Source organism: Poromitra crassiceps (genome assembly GCF_964638095.1).
Source record: "Poromitra crassiceps genome assembly, chromosome: 19".
NCBI classification, from domain to species: domain Eukaryota; kingdom Metazoa; phylum Chordata; class Actinopteri; order Beryciformes; family Melamphaidae; genus Poromitra; species Poromitra crassiceps.
In genome coordinates this window covers 3250828-3276055 of record NC_139646.1, presented here as the reverse complement: position 1 = coordinate 3276055, position 25228 = coordinate 3250828, and the positions used below count along the sequence as shown (strand labels likewise).

General features: G+C 43.1%; 1 protein-coding gene across 1 annotated transcript; it reads right to left on the bottom strand.

Annotated features, from left to right (window-relative positions):
• Positions 1 to 4209: 4209 nt before the first annotated feature.
• slc25a10b (solute carrier family 25 member 10b) lies at positions 4210 to 24764 on the bottom strand. Its single transcript, XM_083656252.1, has 11 exons — positions 24137 to 24764; positions 17015 to 17134; positions 15147 to 15261; positions 14957 to 15005; positions 13570 to 13611; positions 13427 to 13470; positions 13269 to 13339; positions 10964 to 11056; positions 9831 to 9908; positions 9657 to 9713; positions 4210 to 6632 (listed from the first exon to the last, which is right to left on the bottom strand). Exons 1-11 carry the CDS (start codon positions 24224 to 24226, stop codon positions 6531 to 6533), a joined length of 861 nt encoding a protein of 286 aa, XP_083512378.1. The 5' UTR covers positions 24227 to 24764; the 3' UTR covers positions 4210 to 6530.
• Positions 24765 to 25228: the final 464 nt, after the last annotated feature.

Sequence of the window (25228 nt, the reverse complement as noted above, 5' to 3'; positions counted from 1 at the left end):
CGCCGCAGCAGGCAGAGGAGAGGTTTCTACACACCGCCGACGAGACTTATATAATCTCTGCTCTGCCACTTCGAGTGCACAGCGCTTCTGTCTCCCTCCCACCGTGTGCTGTGTTCGCTCTCTCTCTCTCTCTCTCTCTCTCTCTCTCTCTCTCTCTCTCTCTCTCTCTCTCGTCCAGAGAGAGAGAGAGAGAGCTCTGTGTCACTTCCTGAAAGTCTTCGCTCTTAAATGTTTATATACTTGGCCAATACCTATCTATCATACAAACAAAGCAAGCTGCCAAACGGTAATGTCTTCATTTAATTAATGTAGAACGCAAAACATCGTTGTTTTCATGTGTGTAAGCTATGGATGCATGTTGTGTGATTGGAAACTGTGTGCACTGTGTACAGTTTGCATAGACTGAAGGTGCGTACTTGTGCGTACATAATGTATGTTTTCTAAAGGTGTACTAACTCACTGTAAAACATGGAATGTACAATTTGTCAGAAATAGATTAAAAAAGAATTAGGCCTAATTATTAAAATCTAAAGTAACCGTAGTTATTGTAGAACCTAAATGGTTTCATAATTGGGAAAATAGGTCCAGATAAATAATTCTGTTTTGGATTGCGGTGCGTGGGACCCTTACATCATGTCACAGCTTGCTTTTCAGTTTGAGTGTGGAAGAGGCTGTCTGACAGAAAGAAAAAGCAAAAATAATAATTGGGGAAAAAATAAAACGGAATTTAGAAATAAATCTAAAGGATCTCATTGCTGTGTTTTGTCTGTGTATAAATAGTTGGTGGTACAGGACATTGCCATGCAGTGCAGAAATGGAAATTTTACCATGCACCGGCCCTATGCCAGGTTTCGACCTGGCCTTGTTGTTCTTGTGTGACCCTCAACACAGGCTTTGAGAATCCCAGGCCACTTACTGATACTTAAATGCTTAAATTAACACACTCATATTCTGGTTTATTTCAAGAAAAACATTTCGGCTAGTGGAAATTCGAATTGGCTGGTAACTTTAAAATCTAGCAGCCATATCGGCAGGTGGTGAAAAAAGTTAATTTCAAGCCCTGCAGGGAGAGCAGGTGGTGACATAGGAGTGAGTGAGAAAAGGATCAAATATTGGTGGTTAAGACTGAATAATGACATCACAACTGTTAATTTAAAATGAGTTATTCCTCTAAACCTGGCTTCAAATGCCCAAAATTTTTCACGCTGGCGCTGTTCAGCCCTCAGCAAAATCTGGTAGCGAGGACATTTTTTTGTGGCCCTCTCTATCATCAAAGTTGCCCATCCATGGGTTATGGCATGACAATATTTGTTCGGCCCCCGGCAACAATCTGGGTTTCTCATGTGGCCCCCCATGAAAAATAGTTGCCCACCCCTGCTGTAAATCAATGCGGTTCCTCATCTTTCTCCTTCAGTGATGGAGAGTTAGTTTGTGTAGGAGCAGGGCTCTTCTTTCAGTCTCTATACAGGTTAATGTAAAGTCAAGGATGATGTTTAAAGGTCCCATTCCGTGCAAAAGCTGTTTTTACTTGTAAATGCATACTGCTGTCATCCCTCCCTGTAATGAGTGGTCACAACCTCAGAACTGCCAGAGTTGGATTTGTCCCTATCCAGCTTCCCCCTGCAGTCTCCTTCAAGCCACGCCCCTTACACTCTGTTCCCCCAGACGGGTTAATGTGATGTCACTCTGGTCCTTAAGCATACTGCGCGCGGTCTCTCTCACACAAGCTACCTGCACCATTTTGTCTATAGCCACAAAATTAACACTTCTAGCTGGAGCGACGCCAACTGTACGTGATCCAGCAACTGCGGAGGTGCATTCGGTAAGTCTAGGCATTTTGAGATGTCCTCTTTAGCGTAGCAACCGTTAAGTTAGCGATAGCTCATTGCTAACGTTAGTTGTGGACACAACCTAGCGTGCTGGTCCACGGACGCTAATCTGATTGGCTGGGGCAGGCTCTCCCTCAGTGGCCAATGGGAACTGTTAGTTCTGAATATATTATAGAAACAGACCATTCTTGGGAAGCGACGAGATGAGGAAGTGACAACTCCGTCAAAACGATTTTTTATTTTCGACAAATTAATCCAGAATCATGTTTTATGGACCAGAGACACACGTTTTTAAGAGGTTACAGCTGCACGAATAGCAGGGTTTAAATAGACAGATCAAGGGCTGAATTTCGTCTTATCCACATTCAGCTCGGCGCTCGCTGAACCCTATGCTGTCATTGCATAGGCTCCACCCCCACGCTGTTTTTAAAACATGCCATTCATACAAATGATTGGTTTAGCAGGTGAATAGTATACTTTTAATTCCACTGCGTCACACTTCTCAACACGGAGTTATGACAGGCAGGCATTATTCTCTCATTATCACGTTTTGAGAGGGCTTTGTGTCCAAGGAAAGGTTTTGACAGGAACGTCATCAATCACAGCTTATGTCAAATCTTTTCAGACAATGCAGCAACGGCTGATTGTAATTGTAATGTGACAGTAAAAGTGGCGGAACAGGGCAAGATAGGGCAACATGTTGATAAGGGGCCTGGGGTGGAGAGATAAGATATTGTATCAAATCTTACTGTGTGACACAAATGTACGCATCAAAGTCCCCCCCCCCCCCCCCCCCCCCCCCACACACACACATATACATTTCACAAAACGTGCATCTGTGCCATCATTCCTTATATTATTGGATGAGCTAAAAATTGCCTCACAAATAATAGGCTTATTGTCTGATTTTCTGCAGAACACACACACACATGCACACACACGCACGCACACACACACACACACACACACACACACACGTGCGCACACACACACACACACACACGCACACACACACGCACACGGTGATAGATGTGAACGGTTGCAGTCATTAAACAGATGTCATATTACATGGATGATGGATGGCATTAATAAAGCAATGGGCAGAAATGTCCGTCTGGACAGGGGAACAGAGTCACACAGTGCCCATATCCATCAGCATTTCTGAACATCACCACTTAACTTTACTGCTACATAGGGCAGACTTAACTCTATATGCCACATAGGGCAGACTGGGAGGTTGTCATTCTGTTATTAATGTCCTGCTATCAAGTCTTAGCTTGGGGCTAAAGTGAGGTCTATGGGCTGAACATACATACTGTAGCAATGTCCTTGATCTGATGGGGTCAAATTGTGAAGCGTGATTCAGACAGCAAGCTTCAGTGCACTACAAGCCTTTGACCAATAGGGGGCAGAAGAATACAGACACACAAAGGTCACCCAGTCCTGTAGTTACTGCAGACTTCAGTGGTTTTCAACCTGGAGTCAGTACAGCCTAGGGGGGTTGCAATGATTGATGGGATGTGAGAAACATAAACTCATGTCTTTAATTTGTACGATGGATGTATTGTTTCTTCTTCTTTTGAAATAATTAATACAGCTTCTAGCGATGAGTAGGCATCATTTTATTTTGGGCGGCTGTGAGCCACAAAAGGCTGAGAACCACCACTGTAGGCAACGATTTGACGAGTGCACCGAGTACTTTATAAGGAACACCAGTGTTTCTAATAAAGTGCTCAGTACGAATCTTACTCGTGTCAGCTAGCAAAGTGGCATCCACCTCCAGGTTGGATTTCTGAGAGGCTTTTCTGCTCACCACAGTTGTAGAGGTTATTTGAGTTACTGAAGCCTTTTGGTCAGCTCCAACCAGTCTGGCCATGGATGTTTTTCACACCATTCTGTATAACCTGTCTAGAGACTGCTGTGCGTGAAAATCCCAGATCATTATACTCAAACCTGCCCGTCTGGCACAAACAACCATGAGATCACTTCCTCCATTCTGATGTTTGATGTGGACATGAACTGAAGATGCTGACCTCTGTCTGCATGATCTTATGCACTGCAATTGCATGAGTTAGCAGGTGTACAGGTGTTCCTAACAGGGCTTTCTCACAGCAGCAATGTTGTGTCTAAAAGGCAGGAAGTAACACAGGTGCACCAAAACATTAATTAGGGTTTACAACTTCCAGCATTTAGGTGTTCCAGTGCTGGGGCCCTAATTAATGAGTTGGTTGCCCCCGTTTACCCTGGCTTTTAGACACAAAATGGCACTGTGAAAAAGGCCCATAAAATGCTCGGTGATGGTGGTTTGCTACCAAAATAAATGTTTCATTGACCTCACATATTCACATAACAAAAACTGAGACATGTTTTTAGTATTTTAATTCATTAGTATTTTAATTCCAAAATGATTAGTTCATGATCTATAAAATATAAATTCACAACCTCTCAGTTATGACTCCCTCCAGTTAGTTATCTGCATTTGCATAAGTAGGGGTTAACTCCACTTCTTATGACTGATCTAAATCACATTGAGAGACTCTCAAACTGAAGAACATGCACAGACACACAAACAGCCATTCTCTTTAAGTAGCATTGACTCTGTGGAGCTCATTCACACGTATAGGTTATTCAGTCTTGCTGCTCGATCCCATTCACTCCTCTCATTTGATCTGGGGAAAAGGTACGTGTGTAGGGGAAGCTGTTGAGAGGATCCTTTTTGCTTGGTTGCGTCATTCAGACCCAGCTAGTGGTAGGATTTCATTCACAAAGTACCATACTGCCCCCTGGGGGACAGACACTATAAGGCAACATGACATAGGCTCCAACAACAGAGTAGGTATGGCACAGAGATAATGATTCGTTATTTCATTATACAATAATGAATCAAGATCAAATCTCCGTTGCAAGAAAATAACTACTTGCTAATGCTGTGTTCACACCAAGATATTTATTTTTCTCTCTGTCGCTTGATTCAACCCTTTGGAATCGCTCTGTCGCTCCGTCTCTGTCGCTCGGACGCCCAGCGATTTTTCTCACAGGCGAATTATACGCTCATTCGCTCGTTTGCATTGACTTTGTATGTAAACTCGATGCCAGCGAAAAACTTTAATAGGTCGGTGTGAACGCAGCTTAAGTCACAAAACGTTTGGAGGGTCCCCTCCGTTGGATCCATTTGTCATGAATTTGTGTATGCTTTTAGAATGTGTTAGAAGATACACAAAACAATCCCCCGACATGTGCATGGTGTTTCTATGCAGTGTTTCTCCACACAGCAATGTACATTTTTGTCATAAAGTGCCTTAAAAAGCAGAGACGCATCCTGAGTCATGAAGTCTGACATGTATTCAGCTAGAATCATGAAATGGTTAACATTACAGTCAAGAGGTGCCATTTCACTCTATAGCAATTCTCTAATAGGCTTCATAAAGGGCTCAACAAGCGTCTCTATTGAGAAAACAGTAAGAGCTCAAGTGGTCACACACATCCTTGTGAACACAAGACACTGAACCATTGTGCCACATGTCAAACACAACATGTACCGTCAGCAGGATTTGCACAATTCGTTCTCATTGCTTCACTATTCAACCAACCTCTCTCTCCTCGCTTGACCTCATTAGATGAACAAGCTTGGTCCTTGTCCACAATAGATTCAAGAATGAAATGATGGAAGAGGTTTGGAATGAAGCAAAGAGGAATCAAGTAAAAGCAATCGAAATGTAGCCTTATATGTTAGTAGTCGATTTCCAGTTCTAAAAGATTAACCTGGTGGAAAAAACAATCAAAAACAAACAAATCAACACAAGAGTAAAATTCGAAGTACATCACAACAGTTGGTCACGACTGGCAGCAATGATTATTATGCAATTCCATAATAGTTCATTCAGTCTTGTTTTGGTAATGGCTTTTGGAGAAAATGGTCGACAGGTAAGGATGACACTGACGAAAAGGCTACATTATATGCTTTGAAGGCAACAGTAGATTTAAAGTTAACCCTCCACCAAAGCATAAACACTGTCCTGGCTTACTATGGCACTAACAAACTGTTGGAGAGAAGGTCTCTGGGGAAGACTTTCCTGGCACAGGCTTTAAACATTACAGAGATTAAAATATAACAAGCCAGAAAAAATCTAACTCTGAATTAGTCCCAGTGTGACATTTACTCTGCCATCACCGTAAAATTAGAATTCCTTTGGCCTCCTTTACTCAAAATCAACTCAATCTTAAAACAGCTCATCTTGTCCCTTACCTACACATTATACTGTGCTGCATCTCTCTATACTACTGTATATCTATGTTAAACAATTGGTAAAGCTAACTTTATACTTCCATTCTAACATGGGGCAGGTCACTAAGGGTCTCATTAAGACAGCATGCGGTTTCTTAGCAACATATTGATGGCCACGGAACTCACTCTTTCCAGAGGGTCAGGGCTGCTGTGAATGTCCATAATGATTTACTGTCCAGTGTCCATACTGTAACTGTACAACAACTGATGAGACAGAGGTAGAGCCAAAGGAGGAGGAAAACGTGCAAAAGCCCAGACAATTTGAATTGACTTCCTTTCTTCCCTTTCTTCCTTGCGACTTGTGAGAACAGCAGTGATGGGGAGTTGTGAATGGCAGTGGCAGTCAGTGGTGTGTCGTCGGTTGACCTCGCAGGGCGGTGGAAGGGTTAAAAAGGGTGGCAGGTCACGGAGCGTGCTCAGTTGATGATGCGGATGCCAAAGTTCTTCTTGAGCTGCTCCAGGAAGATGAAGGTGAGCACTGTGTGAGGAATCAACCGGATACCCGCTGGGACGAGACCCTGCAACAACGGTTAGCATTAGTAAAGGTTTGGGCTATTCATTAACTCAAATCAACTCTCAATAACTGTCAAACTATTCATCATTCATCTAGTTTGACAGTTATTGAGAGGTGATTTGAGTTAATGAGTTATTAATTTGAGTTAGCGTGGACCAGTGATGTCACTGGTCCACACTTTAACACTCAATAACTGTCAAATTAAATGACAGACTTCAAAACCGTTTACAGTTTTCTGATGTTCTAATGATACAAAGCTGGTTGAAAATGGGCGGAGTGTTCCTTTAATTACATCTGTGGACTTAAAGGGAGGCTTTGCCGATTTTCAACCCGCTTTGTATCGTTACAATGTCGGTAATTATGCAGATGGGCAGCCTTTACCTTGTCTTCATGTTTTCCTGCACACAGAGCTCCGCAGCTTATTCCAGCACTTCCGTGTCCAGAATGATGCAAAACGCATCATTCTGTACAGGAAGTGAACAGATGTTGCTAGAGGGCGGCTTGTTATTGTTTTTTATTTTCTCTGTATTCACACATCCACAGAGAATCGCATGCAGAGCCTTAACTAGCATTAATGACCCACACCAGCTGGCAGGGGCGGAGTTTCTGCAGGCAGTCAAACGTGGATTACTCTATGCAGAAAACATATACACAAGGTAAGCACTATCTGCTTTATATTACCGAGATTATAATGATAAAAAGCGGGTGGTAAATCAGCAAAGCCTTCCTTTGAGGTACTAAACCATGTGGTCTGTTATTGCAGAACTTGTAATAAAGCGTGAAAAGGTCCATTAATTGGCACTACTGTTTGGCACTACCAATCAAATGTTTGGACACGTCAGATTGAACGTGCTGTTTTTCATGATCTAAAAAGCCAATTTGATCTAAAGGCATACGCTTAAATGCCTGACATGTGTTTCTTAGTCATACGAGGATAGACTTTATTGTTCTAAAGGAAATTTGTCTTTGACACACAGTGCAGTGACTGCTGTTAAAAATACAAATAACATACACACAGTGACTGCTGTTAAAAATACAAATAACATACACACAGTGACTGCTGTTAAAAATACAAATAACATACACACAGTGACTGCTGTTAAAAATACAAATAACATACACACAGTGACTGCTATTAAAAATACTACATACATAACTGTACACAGTATACAGGCTGTCTGTACAAAGGCTGTCATTGTACACATGCACACACACACACACAATAGAGTACCGCAGGGATGACGTGTATTTTTGTAGGCTTAACCAGAAATCGCCGCCATGTTGGTTCGTCGGGAGAAAAGTCTATGGGGTTTTAGAAATGGGGATTTTACTTAAATGCATTCAATAAGGTCTGTGGTTAACACAAGTTTATGGGAGTGTGAATTTGGGTTCAGCAGGATAATCTTCACGGACGTTAATCACTGTTATGCCTTTTGAAGCGTTTTCTAAAAATCACGCATTACGTTCCAAAAGTCATAAAGGTTAGTCACGTTTGTGAAGATTATCCTGCTCAACCCAAATGCGTGCTCCCATAAACTTCTGTTAACCACAGACCTTATTTTATGCAGCAGACAAAATGACCCACTGTGCCACACTGTTGTAAAATAGAGAAGATATCCGCATCGACATGGAGTATCACACGTATGGTTCCATTTAGGACATGTTATTGTAAAGTCCCTATTTCTGTAAGGGCAGTAAGGAAAGAGGACATTATGATTAGTAGTTTAGGCCTTTCTCAGTAAAGATATGATGGGGCAACCTTGGCGGACCTTAACTGTCTTTGAACCAGGTGTAGAAGATTAGAGAGGTCAGGGGTCTTATCTCTAACTGCTGCTCTACAGTGGTCAGGCACAGTTAGTATAGTAGTAGTAGTAAATAGGCCGCGGGTTATACTGACAGCTATGGCTCTTTTCCACCACATATAGCAGCACAGTACGGCTCTACTTTTACTGGCCTTACTCGTCTCTAACCTGAATAGACTGATTCCACTGCAAGTTTACTTGCCTCGGCCACAACTGGTCGTCATAGCAACCGCATATCCGCCCTCCGCCCACATATCTTCCCTCCACCTTCCATTTGTATAAAACGTTAAATGAACACAAGGACATTTGAACAAACTGTAGATGGAAAATGAATGGTGGATGAAATCCCTTGGTTGTATGTTGAATGCAGGAGAGGACGTGACTTTAGCCGACGTGACTTTGGTGCTGTCAGTACTAGTAGTCACTGCCACCATACCAGGAAGTAGGCTATAACATATAAGGTTAAAATTAAATCCATACACGGAACTTTTAAACTGGTTATGAAATACTGGTGCCTCTAACCTACATGGGCAAATGAGACCCTCGGCCAGGAGAATAGATATCAATTTGTTGTTATTTACATGCATGTGCTGCGCGCGGGACGGGGGTTACGCTACGGGGAGAAGGGCAGCCAGCCCGGCGGCAACTCACCAGGAAAGGCTGCGGTTTCGCTAAACCGCCATCTCCGGCCTAGCGGAGCCGACGTAGCACACAACTACAAAGGGCTTCCCGAGCAGTGGACTTTTTCTCTCTCAAAACAATTGAAAACCACCGTCAGGTTAAAGCTGAGCAAGGAGATCGATTTTATTTCACCAGAGCCGAAGGCAGCAACACAAAAAGACTGATGGTAGTAACAGAAGAGACGGTAAGTCCCACTAAACTGGTATGCAGCATTGACAGTATCCAGACACAGTAGACACGATTCTGCCTGACCAATCAGTCGTCTGCAGTGTTTTCACGTCACTGTATATGGTACCGGGTCCACGGCCCTAGAACCCCGAGAAAGCAGGGACTAAAACTAGCACGACTCAACCCAGGCTGTCCAGGTGTTTGACCAGTGGAATGAGACAAAAAAGCAAGTCAAGCTGGGTGGGGCCGCGCCAATACCAGCGGTGGAATTGGGCGATTAGTGAACTCACTGAAATAGTCTCATAAAATATTAAGTAGCTATAATGAAGAAGTTCTGGTTGAAAGCAACATAGAATACACTCAATAACACCTCTAACCTTGTAAAACGCCAGTGGACCCAGCTTGGCAGTTTCTTGTAGGCAATGCATCACCCCCTAGAGAGACACACACACACACACACACACACACACACACACACACACACACACAGAGTTAGGGAGAAGAAGCCAGAGAGAAATGAGAGGATAAGAAAAGAAACGGGGCTCACTCACTGTGTACTCTCCCTTTGAGCTCATCAGCCTCGTCTTCATCACATCCAGAGGTTGACACAAGATGGTAGCACAGCCTCCCTACAGATAAACACAGTTCATGTGTATTAGGGATGTCAGTTTGTATTAGGGATGTCAGTTTGTATTAGGGATGTCAGTTTGTATTAGGTTATATTAGGGATGTCAGTTTGTATTAGGGATGTCAGTTTGTGTCAGTTTGTATTAGGGATGTCAGTTTGTATTAGGGATGTCAGTTTGTGTCAGTTTGTATTAGGGATGTCAGTTTGTATTAGGGATGTCAGTTTGTATTAGGTTGTATTAGGGATGTCAGTTTGTATTAGGGATGTCAGTTTGTATTAGGGATGTCAGTTTTCGGTTAACTTTACTTTCGATTAACCGGTGAATAAAAAAGAAGACGTGAAATAAGACAGCTGGCACGTGTCTTTCAATTCCAGCCCTCCATAGGCTTCATTCAGACTGCATTATGCCACCATTATTTTAGTGTGCGAGTCTGGTACTGCAGTGCTTCCCACACTACCAAATCCGCTTGAATTTGACATTAGTCTTATGTATTATGTCATAGACTAATGTCTGTGTGTGTGTGTGTGTGTGTGTGTGTGTGTGTGTGTGTGTGTGTCCGTGTGTGTGTGTAACTTAGAAATGTTTGGAACTGTTTTGTTAAAGTGACAGTGCCACTGCATGTTGCTGACGTGTGTATTGTTTGTGTCTTGAGTGTTATTGTTATGAAATTAAATAAGAAATTATAAAATAAAATAAAAATATAATAACTTTCAGTGATTTATTATAGGCAAAACTGAACAGCTTAACTCATTACAGTATGAATTAAGTTTATATCCAATTAAAGTCCCAAGGGCATGATGCCAATTCAATCTTTGTGTGTTTTCATCCTAAGCAAAACTGAAATAAAAGTTTTTAAAAGGCAGATGCAGAAAGATGCAAAGGAGAAAAAGTCCAAGGGCCGTTTTCCACTTTACCCACAGACAGAATGTGCAAGCAAAGCAAAAGTACGCTCTAAATGCTCAGTGTGCACATGGAGTGGTCCCTATCTGAATAGAGATGTACTGATCTGAATCCACAGAAGACCAATCTAACCAATGAGACGAGCCGATACTCACAGCGATGAAGCTGGAAAGGAAATGTGTGAATATGTTGTCTCCCATCATGCCGGTTCCCAGCACCAGCTGCTTGGCCTGGTCATAACACGCCAACTAAACAGGTGGAAGAAGAGGGAGGAAGTTTGTAAAGGACCATCTGTTCTATCTGAAAATACTCAATTCTGTCACATGATGCCAGACAGGGCTGGGCAATAATATCAATACAGTATCACTTTGCGATAATCAGAAGGATTTTTCTTGATATCAATACACAACGATATGGTTCAAGTCTGCAAAATCAGGTTAAATAAACAAATTCATGTCCATCAAATTGAACCGAATGGTAATTATGTCAAAACAAACATAAATATTCGAATAATATTCCTACCATACCTCAATTTATGTTTTTAAGTTTTGGCTGTGATGTTATTTGTCCCTGTTTGTATTCTTGTTTTTTGTTTTTGTTTTTACATGAAACCTTTTATTTTGCTGTCCATCTTGACCAGGACTCCCTGGCAGAAGAGATATTGTATCTCAATGGGACCTTCCTGGTTAAATAAAGGATTAAAAAAAAAAAAAAAAAAAAAAAAAAGTCAAATTTGCTTTGTAATCATCAATTTAGACGTATTTAAAGGTTTCACAATATTAAAATATCTTCATATCTTCACAATATGATTCCACTGAAAGCAAATAATGATAATATTGAATTATGGCCCAGCCCTACCTATTAGCAATATATCTTAGCTTGTTACAAAGGCTTAACACTGTTTTTTTCCCCCCAGGCAACCACAGTTTTGTAAACAATGTGTAACCTTGAGTGTTATGAGCCTCAGAAAAGCATGTAGGTTCTGTTGCCATTATCAGTCTGTTTATAAAACTAGAAATATTCGACAATCACTGGATGAGTGCAAGTGATTAATCAACCTGTTATTAGAATTATTAAGTTACAGGCCAATGCTAACAGCATCTGTATTTTGATATTGTTCAGATCCAGTCCCTGCAATTGGACATATGATGAAAGGTTGACTCTAATGACTCTCCAGCCTTTGCATTGTAGGTGTGGAATCAAGGTAGACTCAAATTAACAAAGAAAATGCTGTGGCATGTATGTATACAAATTATCTATACAAGCATACTCTATATTTAGTCAACTAATAAGACTTTAAGTAATTGCTATGAATGTTTTGGACTCAATAAATGTGAGTACAGTAGTTGCACCGATACTGTCGTTTCACCTAGGTTAGACCTACAGTCTGAAAGCAATTTCCTTTGGTTGTGCTTGCCAACTTCCACTTTCTAAAAGTAAAGCTAAGGCTGCAATGCCCTAATCCATTATGTAATGTTTAAATGGGACAGTTTGGAAAAAGTACGCTATTCATCTAGGAAATGAATTCAGCAATGATAAATTACCACAAACCATAAACACAATGACTATTCCATGTCTTGTTATTAATCATTAACAGAAACAATGAATGGTAACATTTGACATTGCAGTTGGCTACTTAATGTTTAATTATGTAGTTAATTCATCACTGTCTGAATAACCACTAATTGATAAATTAAGACAGCCCATTCATTATCATTATTATTACCAGTGGCTGGGCCAAAGAGGTAATGAATACATCACACACATACATCACATAATGATCAATTCAACTGTCAAGTTAATGATGCTATTCCTGATTCAATAATCAATGATTACGGTAACTACATAATTAAGCATCTGGTGAACCGTAATGTAAGGTGTTAGCAAATGAATGTATCTTGTGTACAGTATGTGTGATAAAATACACATTAAAGTGAAAAGAGAAAGAGAAAAACTCTGTTCTTTACTGTCCTAAGTAACCTTGTGTCACCAGGCTCTCTCTCGCTCAATTGGTCTTCCGGTCTAAGATCTGCCAGATCCGGCGGATTTCCCTGCCTGTTTGCATTACAGTGTTATCCTTCCCGCATAGAAAGATGCTTTTATATGGTTGTTAGTTCATTTGATTTTTGTGTAGTCGCAACATGGCCAGATCACTTGCATCACATTTGTTTACTATGATGCCATGTTTTCAGAGCAGATTTGTTTTTTTTAACACAGACCGTTTCTGTATCCGCCGGATCTGCAACTGCTGTTTCCGCTTTTTCTTTTTTACCGGATGACCAGATGCCAAGCTTTTGGCCCCAGACTAGTCCTACAAAAGCTTCAGGCTTTAGAAAAATCTCCACGATTTTTTTAATGACGTAAAGCGTGCACCTGGAATATGAGCAAAGGTCACATGATGGTGAACTTCAGTGATCTAAAATGATCTGCAGAGTTCAGACGATGAGCTGTGTGACTTGCCTGTCCCACAGTGACCAGTGCTCCTCTGCTGGAGGCCATGGTGGCTCCTGAGAACAGTTTCCTCACACCCTCTACAGGACAGGACAAAGGTCAGGGTTCAGACATGGAAACAAGTGTCCTCTGCATGCAGTTACACATTCTGCTGGTGCGTGATTTACCTTCTCTGAAGACTCTGACCAGCCCATCAATGGCGTGTTTGTAGCTAGAAGAAACACACAAACAAGCTTTAACAGTTAAATATGTGAAAGAGGTTTATAATGCCTTGGCAAATTTCCAGTTTCCAGCAAGTTACAGCACTCACTTTCTCCTCAGCTCCGGTGCCAGTTTGACATCATTCTGCATCCTAGGAGGAATCACAGTTTAGTTGACCATCTTTAAAATGCACTAAACAAAAGAACCTGGATTTGAAAATGATCAAGGACGACACATTAAAGTTAGAGACTTCTTTCCAATGAAGTTCTTGAGTGTAACACGATGTTAAGACACTGATAGCAGTCAGTTGAGAAATAAAATAAATGGCGCAACCAAGTTTTTGAAAGCTACACCTGTCAGAAGCAAGACAAATACTGACAGCACCAAGGCAGTTGGGCAATTGTTATCTCAATAACCAGTTTATCTCTTGAGAGGGCCCCTTACTTATCTGCTCTCCCGGGCAAGGACCCAAATCTAGTTTTCATGATAAATCATCATCATTTGCATGATGCTTCATTAACACATAATTGTAATTGTCTGTATGTTTAATTAAAGTGGATATTGACATGGTATCTTCAGCTCATATAAGTATCTGGGGATCCAGATGGACAACACGCTTAAATGGAACGTGCATGTCGACTACTTGTGTGTGAAGCTGGCTCAACGTCTCCACTTTCTGCGCAGACTTAGACTGTTCGGCGTGAGCTCCAGCATCATGTCCACTTTATATAAAGCCGTACTAGAAAGCTTGATTAGATATGGCATGGCCGCATGGTTTGGGACTCTCACTGTACAGCTCAAATCGAGAGTGATGAGGATGGTAAAAATTGCCATGAAGGTGATCGGTAGAAAGGACTACCCGACACTTCAGTCCATCTTCGAAAACAAAGTTATTAACCTGGCAAATAGAGTTCTGTCTGATCCAAACCACATCCTCTACTCGGAGTAGGAGATGCTACCCTCGGGCAGACGGTTCAGAGCCAGCTGCTGTAAAAGCAACAGATATAATCTATCTTTCCTTCCTACTTCTATAGCACTGCTGAATAGACAGCGAGCCCCTTCCTCACGGGTGGAACACCTGCACTGATGGGAGGTGGCAGTAGGTAAGCGCGCTTGTTCTTTTCTTTTAGTCCTTCTTGTGGTTTCTCCTTGTTTTCATCTCGCCATGGTTTTATGCTTCTATGATTTTTATGGTTATATGCTTTTATTTATCTTATTATTTTATCATCTTATTTTCACATGATAGTGCAATAAGGGTCAGTGTAATATGGGGGGTGCAATTTTTCTTGCCTAAACAGGCACCGCCTGTTCAACCCGGGTTCTGTGCAATGTCTTGTTCTAATGCTACTGTTGTCTTGCTGTCATGTTGTTGTCGTTGTCGTTTTTCTTTTGTTGGTACATGTTACTGCCGATCGACATGCTGTAATGCACTTTGTAGCCCAAGACTAATTTCCCCTCGGGGACAATAAAGTTGATCTGATCTGATCTGATCTTACCTGACATTCACCATGTCTGCTGGCGTGCCAACAAGACCACCAGTGAAACCTGTTGGCAAAGACAAAAAACATAAGACAGTGTGAGTGAGTGTGCGTGTGTGTGAGTGAGTGAGTGAGTGAGAGAGTGAGAGAGAGAGTGAGAGAGAGAGAGAGAGAGAGAGAGTGTGTGTGTGCCTGTGTGTCTTTCTACCTCCAAAGGCTCCCAGCAGGACCTTCTGGTAGAAGGGCATGGGTCCCTGGCTTGTTCTGGCAATCGTGTCCCTTACCGTCTCATAGATGGCAAATCTGGTCAGGGAATAGGACATCTATGAGGAGAGGGGAGCAGAGCAGAGCAGAAGAGAAGAGAAGAGAAGAGAAGAGAAGAGAAGGAGAAGGAGAGGAGAAGAAGAGGAGAGGAGAGGAGAGGAGAGGAGAGGAGAAGGAGAAGGAGAGGAGAAGAAGAGGAGAAAAAGAGGAGAGGAGACTTTAAGAGGTTGAAATGACATGTGAGGGGTATACAGATGTTCAGCATAAAACAAAACAAGTCATGGAGAAAGAAATGGAACAGGGATGTTGTAATCTGTAATTGGGATTAAATTGAAGTGTAAAATGAAAAGAGGACAGGAAGTGGAAGGTAAAAAAGAAAGAAAGATGGACACCATGTGAGGGCTGAATCCTGTGTTATCCTCATCATAATGTCACACAGTTGCTTCATTCAACCACCAGGAGGAGTCTATCTATGGCTACACAGGCCAGGAGTTCAGACATAGTTTTGAGTATTCCACGTCCCTGTCAGCTATATTCCATCTGACAAACACCTTGCTCTCCTCATCTGACAAACACCTTGCTCTCCTCATCTGACAAACACCTTGCTCTCCTCATCTGACAAACACCTTGCTCTCCTCACCTGACAAACACCTTGCTCTCCTCATCTGACAAACACCTTGCTCTCCTCATCTGACAAACACCTTGCTCTCCTCATCTGACAAACACCTTGCTCTCCTCACCTGACAAACACCTTGCTCTCCTCACCTGACAAACACCTTGCTCTCCTCACCTGACAAACACCTTGCTCTCCTCATCTGACAAACACCTTGCTCTCCTCACCTGACAAACACCTTGCTCTCCTCATTTGACAAACACCTTGCTCTCCTCATCTGACAAACACCTTGCTCTCCTCTTATTTTTATCATTTCTTAGAAGGGCTTGGGAGGACCATACGGTACCTCAGTCTCAGTGACTCTGGGCTTCAGCCACACAACTGTAGTCAGATGATGGTAAGAAAATCAACCACAAAGTCGCTATTGCCTCCAGATATGCGCCATTGAAAGAATCAGTCACAATAACATGTTTCAACAGCCAACCAACCTGAACCAACCTGTTTTTAATCTTTTTCTAAACTAATAATAAGAGTTACCAAAAGCTTATTCTGATGTCAACTGACAGGTCTCTCTTCCTCTAACCACACGTCCACACAGAGCGATATCTCAGGTTCAGCCCAACCTGACCCTGGCTGAGCACGCGCTGAGCCCGTCGGGGCGGGTTCGGGCCAACAATTTATGTTAATTGGTCGGGTCAGGTTGGGCTCGGGCTTCCAACTTACTCTACTTAAGAACTCTAGTGGCAAGGGGGAATACTATTCAGCTCAAACTTCATGTGTAGAGGGAAGAAAGCAAACTGCGAAAGTCAATATAAGTATAAATCAATCAGTACAAAAGATATAATCTTACAATGACATATGTGTGTATGAGATAATACTGAGAATAAAAATACATTTATTTGTCATAATTATAGACAGAGATACTGCAGCTGACTAAAGAGCCTGCAGAGAGCCATCAGCGGTCTAATGTTTCTAGGAGAGATGGGATAACCATTAACATGAATGGTGCAACCACACTGACAGGAGAAGCCATTTTATATAATATACTGACAGAACCTCACACAAACAGATACACAGACACACACACACACACACACACACACACACACACACACACACACACACACACACACACACACACACACACACACACACACACACACACACACACACACACACACACACACACACACACACACCTGTCTGCAGAGGGAGGCAGATAGGCCATTGTACAGAGCCAGCAGTCCGTCATTCTTCACCACCTGAACGGCCATCCCCACCATCCTCATCTTCACCTCCTGCTGCGTCTGCAGGTGCACCTGAACACACACATTAGCATGATCTGTTACCATAGTTAACATGCTGGACATTACAATAACACTGGCATAGGTGGAAAGAGTGCTGACAAATCCTACTGAAGTAGAATTAAAATTACCACTAGTCCAGGAAATTAACTCAAGTAAGAGTAAACAAGCTTGAAAATGGCGTTCGAGAGGTCACAGTGACCTTGGCCTTTGACCACCTAAATCTAATCAGTTCATCCTTGAGTCCAACTCAATGTTTGAGGCAGATTTGATGAAATTCCGTCTAGACATTCCTGAGATATCGCGTTAACAAGCTTGAAAATGGTGTTCAAGAGGTCACAGTGACCTTGACCTTTGACCTTTGACCACCAAAATCTAATCAGATCATCCTTGAGTCTAAGTCGCTGTTTGAGGCAAATTTGATGAAATTCCGTCAAGGCGTTCCTCAGATATCGTGTTAACGAACATCGGACGGACGTACGGACGGACAGACAACCCGGATCCATAATGCCTCCGGAAAAAAAGTACACTGCAAAAAATAAAAACAAAAAAGTACACTGCAAAAGTTTTTTTTGTTTTCTTTTAAACCCCGTTTCGACCAATCGATTGGTCGGAGCTGTGGTCGATTTCCAGTCGACCAGGATAATCGTTGGTCAAGGGCAGCCCTAATGGTTACCCTGAGCATGCATGCACACCACACACACGCACGCACGCACAGGTTAAAGCATAGCCAACTAGCTCCTGTGTGTGTGTGTGTGTGTTATCTTATTATGTCCATATCTCTAGAACTGGCTCTGTTCCAAGTCTGGCCTCCGTTCAAACAATGAGGAGTGGCCTCTGTTCTAGCCAATCAGTGTTTGAGCTGGAAGGCCATGGATCCCTTCAAACCACACTATCATTAAACAAAAATATGTAGTGGTAAAAAACATACACCATATTTCACATGTTTTACACAAGTATCCATTAGATATAAGAATAATAAAGAATAAAGAGAGATGCACCTTGAGCCCCTTTTAGATTGGCCACTAATATCAACAAACTACTGGCTTTCTCTTCGGTCTAAAAGTTACCAAGCCATTTCACAAACTACTGGCTTTCACTTGGGAATGGGGTTCGTGAGGTCACACAGTGACCTTGAACTTTGACCTTTACCCACCAAAACGTAATCAGTTCATCCTTGAGTCCAAGTGGACGTTTGAGGAAAAATTGGATGAAATTCCGTCAAGGCGTTCCTGAGATATCGTGTTAACGAGCATGAAACGAGCGGTCGTGAGGTCACACTGACCTTGAACTTTGACCACCAAAATCAGTTCAACCTTGAGTCCAAATGGACATTTGAGGCAAATTCGAAGAAATTCCATCAAGGCATTCCTCGCTTTAGCGAGCTTGAAAATGGCATTCGAGAGGTCACAGTGACCTTTGACCTTTGATCACCAAAATCTAATCAGTTCATCCTTGCGTCCAAGTCGATGTTTGAGCCAAATTGGAAGAAATTCCATCAAGCCGTTCCTGAGATATCACGTTAACAAACTTGGGAATGGCGTTTGTGAGGTCACAGTGACCTTGAACTTTGACCTTTGACCACCAAAATCAAATCAGTTCGTCCTTGAGTCCAAGTCGATGTTTGAGGCTAATTTGATTAAATTCCGTCAAGGCGTTCCTCAGATATCACGTTAACGAACATCGGACGGAGGTACGTCATACGGACGGACGGACTGGATCCATTATGCCTCCGGCCTGGCTATCGCTGGCGGAGGCATAACAATCTAATTACATGTGGCAAGTATTTCAAAATGATTTGGGGAGATGTGTTAACTATATGTAGACAGCAGGGCTATGAGATGACTGACAACAGTTCTCCTTTAACGTCTGGAAATGGGAACAACATAACAGTCTTGCTTAAAGGAGTTGAGACACAACCTTGCGTAAACGTACACGACACGTACACACGCACACGTGACAATGTGACAAATAGTTATGGTAGGTCAGGTAGATCTTATTTGGAAACACACCCAGGGCAGATAAGGACAATAGGGTGGCCGATACAATGGAAATCTAAGTTTTAACAGGAAATCTACAGTATAAAATGTGTGTGTGTGTGTGTGTGTATGTGTGTGCACGCACACGCCTGCAAATTGCACTGCAGTTACTCCAAATTAAGATGTCAGTAACTGTTAGATTTGATGGAAATTAATATGGTAAGTACTGTGTAGCTTAGAACATTGTCAAGAAATAACTTGACAGAAGACTGTCTACTCTAGAAAAGGAGTATCTACTCTAGAAAAGAAGTCAATGTGGAAGCCAGGCCAAAGGAAGATCTACTGCCTCCAAAGCCTGAGGATCTTAATTAGTTTGCCCGGGAGCACAAGGCTCCGTTTGTTCATTTGATTAGTTCATTCATTGGTTTGTTCATTTGTGAATTGCTTTTTGCAAAGCGCTTGCACTCTTTAGGCCGTTAAGTTCACATTTTAATTCAAGAAAGATTTTAAAGTCCTCCTTGGCCAATCACCTCTAAGATGACCCCCCCCCCCCTCAAAGGCCCACATCCCAGAGTCATGCATGGTGTCCCATGCAGCATCACGCTGCATCAAAGTTCAAATAAATGTAACCGCCGCAGGGATTTGTAGTAAACCTAACCACCAAACCTACCATCTTTGTAGTCTTATTATGATTTCCAAAGAGTAAAAGGTCAATCAGTCCTTTCCCTCAATGTATTAATCTCTACCATGAGGAGAAAAGGAAAACAGCATATCATGTGATAAGTTACATCACATTAGATTATATTACAAAAATCTATCAAAGTGTCGCTTGCTTCGTGCAGGTTGTTCCATGGAGTGTGTGATACACATTAACTGAGTGTCAATTAGGCTGCTTTCTCACTGGGAACGATTGCTTTTGTTCCGTTCCGTTCCGTTCCGTTCCGTTCCGTTCTGTTCTGTTCCGTTCTGTTCTGTTCTGTTCTGTTCTGTTCTGTTCCGCACCCGGGAACGATTGCCCCCCCCCCCCTCTCGCTCGCTAGTCAGCTTTCACATTACAACATTTCTTCCGCGCTCGGAAACGGAACAGAGTGCACTTGCATCATCAACTATGCCTGGAGTTTATCGTCGCCCGTGTGTTGTCTATGAGGTTCGGAACGGTTCCCTGTTGCACGCCCGGGTACAACGTTCACACTCGTCAAATGTTCCGAAACTTGGGTCAATTTGGGGACAAGTGTGCTCGGGAACGGTACCGGGGCGGCAGTGAGAAAGCACCCTTAGTGTGTGCTGCTGCTGCTGCTGCTGCTGGGGGAAAGGCTACAATATTTTGCTTTTTAACATGGCAAGCATAGCACAAGAGCCATGGTCTGAAATAAGGCCCTTAAGAGCTCCGCATAACAGAAATACAGTGTGTGCTCATACACCATGCAGTAAGGTAGAGGTCAAACCAGAGGTTGTGTTAGACTGTCTCCCTGTCTGTCATTTTGACTTTGACAGACAGGGTCATAAGAATTCTGTCACAATCTATTATTATCTGTGTTATTAAAATGACAGCCTTCACATGTTCCTGTCATTGTTTCCATAAAAGTCTGTGAAGGACGGGAAATATTCGGTTAACGCGATGATGGATCAAACAAACAACTGAAGGTCGGGGTGGTTTTCTACCTGTGGTGGCAAAGTCAATGAATGCACAAAGTAAATCGCTGAACAAAATATTTTATTTTGTTCAGTGATTCGCAGTCACAACACTGGACTTCTGAAATCACCCCAGTCGTACACCTGACGCCTCCACCCAAGCACCTAGAAAGCAACTAACACGCTTGATATTTTGTCTGAAGCTGCTGATGATGTGCACTTGTGTGTGTGTGTGTGTGTGTGTGTGTGTGTGTGTGTGTGTGTGTGTGTGTGTGTGTGTGTGTGTGTGTGTGTGTGTGTGTGTGTGTGTGTGGTGTGTGTGTGTGTGGTGTGGTGTGGTGTGTGTGTGTGTGTGTGGTGTGTGTGGTGTGTGTGTGTGTGTGTGTGTGTGTGTGTGTGTGTGTGTGTGTGTGTGTGTGTGTGTGTGTGTGTGTGTGGGTGTGTGTGTGTCTGATTGCCGTTGTGTACAAGACAGAATGATCACTGCAGCCACACTGAAAACAAGCTACTACAACTCAACTCACACTCAACTCAAGGTTAAGGCACTCGACTTCTGTCCTGCACAGGCAAAGACATTTATAGCAAAGTCCATAACAGACCAACAGACAACTGTCTGCAACATTTGTCTGTCCTAGTGAGCGAGTTCAATCAATCAATCAAGCAATCATCAATTTATATTTAGCACAAAATCATAACAAGTTATCTCAAGGCGCTTAAAGGAACACTCTGCCCATTTTCAACCAGCTTTGTATCATTAGAACATCAGTAGTATATCAGAAAGCTGTAACCCGTTTTGAAATCTGTCATTTAATTTGACAGTTATTGAGTGTTAAAGTGTGGACCAGTGACATCACTGGTCCACACTAACTCAAATGAATAACTCCTTAACTCAAATCAACTCTCAATAACTGTCAAACTAGATGACGGTTTTGAAGTCATTCATCTAGTTTGACAGTTATTGAGAGTTGATTTGAGTTAATGAGTTATTAATTTGAGTTAGTGTGGACCAGTGATGTCACTGGTCCACACTTTAACACTCAATAACTGTCAAATTAAATGACAGACTTCAAAACAGTTTATAGTTTTCTGATATACTACTGATGTTCTAATGATACAAAGCTGGTTGAAAATGGGCGGAGTGTTCCTTTAACAAATAGAGCAGGTAGAAGACCAGGCTCTGTATTTTAGACCCAACAGTTGAAACAACTGTCACGTGGGCCGGCTATTTCACTGCAGGTCACATGGCAATTTAAACAATTTCCCAACATGCGCTGAGTTGGGAAATCAGGGGTCGCAGTCTAATGCTTCATACTAACTAACTCTACTTTATGTGGCTGCCTGCTACCAAACCTGGGCCCAGTTACAGCACAATTAAACTAGTCTTGTTTTTGGAGATGTTCATTTTTCTGCCAGGTTAGGTGAATCTTTCTGGTGGAAACATGTTGATCCAAGGCACAGGCCAACAAAGAGCAGGATTAAAGCACATGCAGCGTAGTAATAACAGACTGTGTCTACATCATTACACACCACGTGACTTCCTGAGGGACATTTACTGCTCTCAGGGTTATGCTGGCTGCTGTGTGTGGTGCTCTCCTCAGTGCTGAGTCTCTATGGGTTTAATAAGGTTATCCTGGCTGCTGTGTGTGGTGCTCTCCTCAGTGCTGAGTCTCTATGGGTTTAATAAGGTTATCCTGGCTGCTGTGTGTGGTGCTCTCCTCAGTGCTGAGTCTCTATGGGTTTAATAAGGTTATCCTGGCTGCTGTGTGTGGTGCTGTCCTCAGTGCTGAGTCTCTATGGGTTTAATAAGGTAGCAGCTGGGAAGTATGCAAGTAAATCCAACGAGGATTTTCTTCCCATTCACTCTTTGTCCTTTTGGCGTTGGGTAGACCAACTGACTACACTGAAAAGTGTAAATGAACAACGTGATGTTTAGTCTAGTATGGGTTATGGTTATATGATCATTTACTCCTGTTTACTCTGTGCAGTGAACCAACCAAGAGCACAACCCCACTGGGTAATGAGGACACACACACACACACACACACACACACACGTGACCATACCAAACGGAGAGAAGACCCTCTTTTGTAAACACGATTAAAAAAAAACACGATTTTAGACGGACAAGCCCGTCTTTTATTGTCACACGATTACACATCAACACATGCATGCGGCCACAACACACACATGCTGACGGTGGCCGGTGAAAAGTGTCCTCTGCATTTAACCCATCCTGGCTTTGTCCTTTCCTCCAGGGGGGCAGGCCAGGAGCAGTGGTCACTTTCTCGTACAGCGCCCGGGGACCAACTTCGGATGTTGTCGTCACTGGTCGGATGACGATGACGATCTGATCTTCTGCATGTTTTGTTTTTTTAATGGGGGGGGGGTTATGTACGGAGGAACCCCCCTGGGGGAGCACGGGGAGAACATGCAAACTCCACACAGAGAGAAAGGCCCTTACGACGAGATACCCCACCTGGGCAGTAGGCACTGAAGATATGGGGGGAACACAACCACAGCGCCCGCAGTGTCCCAGGCGAGAATCGAACTCAGGACCTTCTGACTGCGAGGCGACAGCTCTACCACTGAGCCACCGTGCCAGGTGTGGCGCAAATGTGGCGCAATTACAGTAGCATTTGATAAGTATCTCTAACTTAGAGAAAATATATATACTATAATAGGTCGGTGCATGATTTCATTGAACAAAGCATCACATTTAAACAGTTGCCATTGAATTGAAATGTTCTCTTTCATGGAGAGTAATAAAAAAATGAAACACTGAACCAGAATAATACACCACACATGCCAGAATAACTTTCCCCAACACAACGAACCTGGTAGGTATGGCTACATAAAGCTCACTGAATTACAATGATGGTGATGTTTCGGCAGGAGGAGAGTGTATGTGTATGTGTATGATTGTATTTTATCACTTCAGCCTGATTCCATTTACACCTGGCATTAACATGCATTCTGACATCTGATTGCAATCTGATTGCAATCAGATTGCAGAAATGGTTGTCCTCTCAATCCGCATAAAGTTGCTGTATCCAGATTGAGAGGACACATTGCATTTACACTCGTGTTCAATGTGTACACAATGCATTCCTGACCACCTCCGGAGGTGGTTTGGCCGATCAGATTGCAATCCTTCTTCAATGCGTTTTGGGGATGTTTACACCTGGCATTTCAAGTGATAAAACACAATCTGATTGCAATCTGATCACAGAAAACGCATGTTAGGGGCAGGTGTAAATGGCCTCTATGTGTATGTATGTGTATGTATGTGTGTGTGGCTCCTCTGTTCAGGAAACAGCTGGCAGCCTCAGAGCCTACTACACGTCGGGTCAGAGTACTGACAGCAGGCCCTGCCTGCATCTGTGCATCACTCAGCACCACCACTCACCTTGATGAGATCCAGAGGATGCGTGCAGCAGGCGGCCCCGCACGACGCCAACCCGCCAAAATACCACCGAGACATCCGTTGCTCCGTCATGGTGTCTGTCTTCTGCTGAACGGTGCTCTGCTCTGTCTCCTCCCGGGTCCAGCCAGTCACAGCAGCACGCTGCTCGCCTCGGTCGGTGCCTCCTGGCCTGCTTGTGGGAACAGGGAAATGGCTCCTCAGTCGTAGTCTCGTGCGGTTTAAAGGACTCGGTTAGTAACCTCGTTAATCTTCAAACATTCCGCAGACTGCCTCACTGCGCCGGCGTGCACTGACCGACCGACCGACCGACCGGGGGACTTTGGGTTCCAGCAGCAGCAGCAGCAGCAACGCGCACACGCGTACCGTACCGCATCATGTACGTACGTGCACGCGTGCCGTGTAGAGGCCAGCAGCAGCGTGTCAAAGGCTATGCGCAGTATGCATTCTTGTCTCTTGTTCAACAACGCGCGAGAGCAAGCGGTTGTCAGCAGTGGGGAGGAGGAGTGCAGCCAATTGCCACCGCGGACTGCGGAACTGCCTCCCCGTGCTCCGTAGATCCAAAGGTCGACAGAGAGAGAGAGTGGGGGTGAGTTTGTGTTCCGCCGCCACGTCTTTCCTTCCTTCAGCTCCAGCAGTCGCAGGGCTAAACTCGCTGCAGTCACTTTCATCATTGTGTGCAACTCTCCTGTGGATTTAAAGTGACACGCACCCCTCGCAGTTGTACACAATCCGCGGAGCAGCGTCCTGTCTCTTTAAGAGGAACACAGTCAACATTCTCTAACCTCGCGTCACCACCAGGCTCAACATTCTCAAGCAGGCAGAAAACTTCCGAGTCAATTTGGTTACTTTGAGCCAATGTGGGGGAACCCATCGGTTAAAAAATGATAAAGTCTGTCTTGAGAGATTACTTTGCAGCCTATCTGTGAGTGACTATGTAGAGCCAAAATGTAAACAGTACCCAGGCCCGTATCTAGCTATGAGCACAGGGAGGTCCGGATCTCCCTAATAATTTCAGAGAATAGAAAAAAAAAAAAAAAAAAAAATCTTTTTTTTTTTACAAATGTAATTAAAAAT

What these genes read in the sequence shown, in the direction of transcription:
- slc25a10b (XM_083656252.1), bottom strand. Translation starts at nt 24,226, where the DNA reads ATGACGGAGCAACGGATGTCTCGGTGGTATTTTGGCGGGTTGGCGTCG. An exon ending in GCACCGGAGCTGAGGAGAAA is followed by an intron (nt 13,471 to 13,569) that starts GTGAGTGCTGTA and finishes TGTTTCTTCTAG; the next exon opens with CTACAAACACGCCATTGATG. An exon ending in GGTCAGAGTCTTCAGAGAAG is followed by an intron (nt 13,340 to 13,426) that starts GTAAATCACGCA and finishes CCTGTCCTGTAG; the next exon opens with AGGGTGTGAGGAAACTGTTC.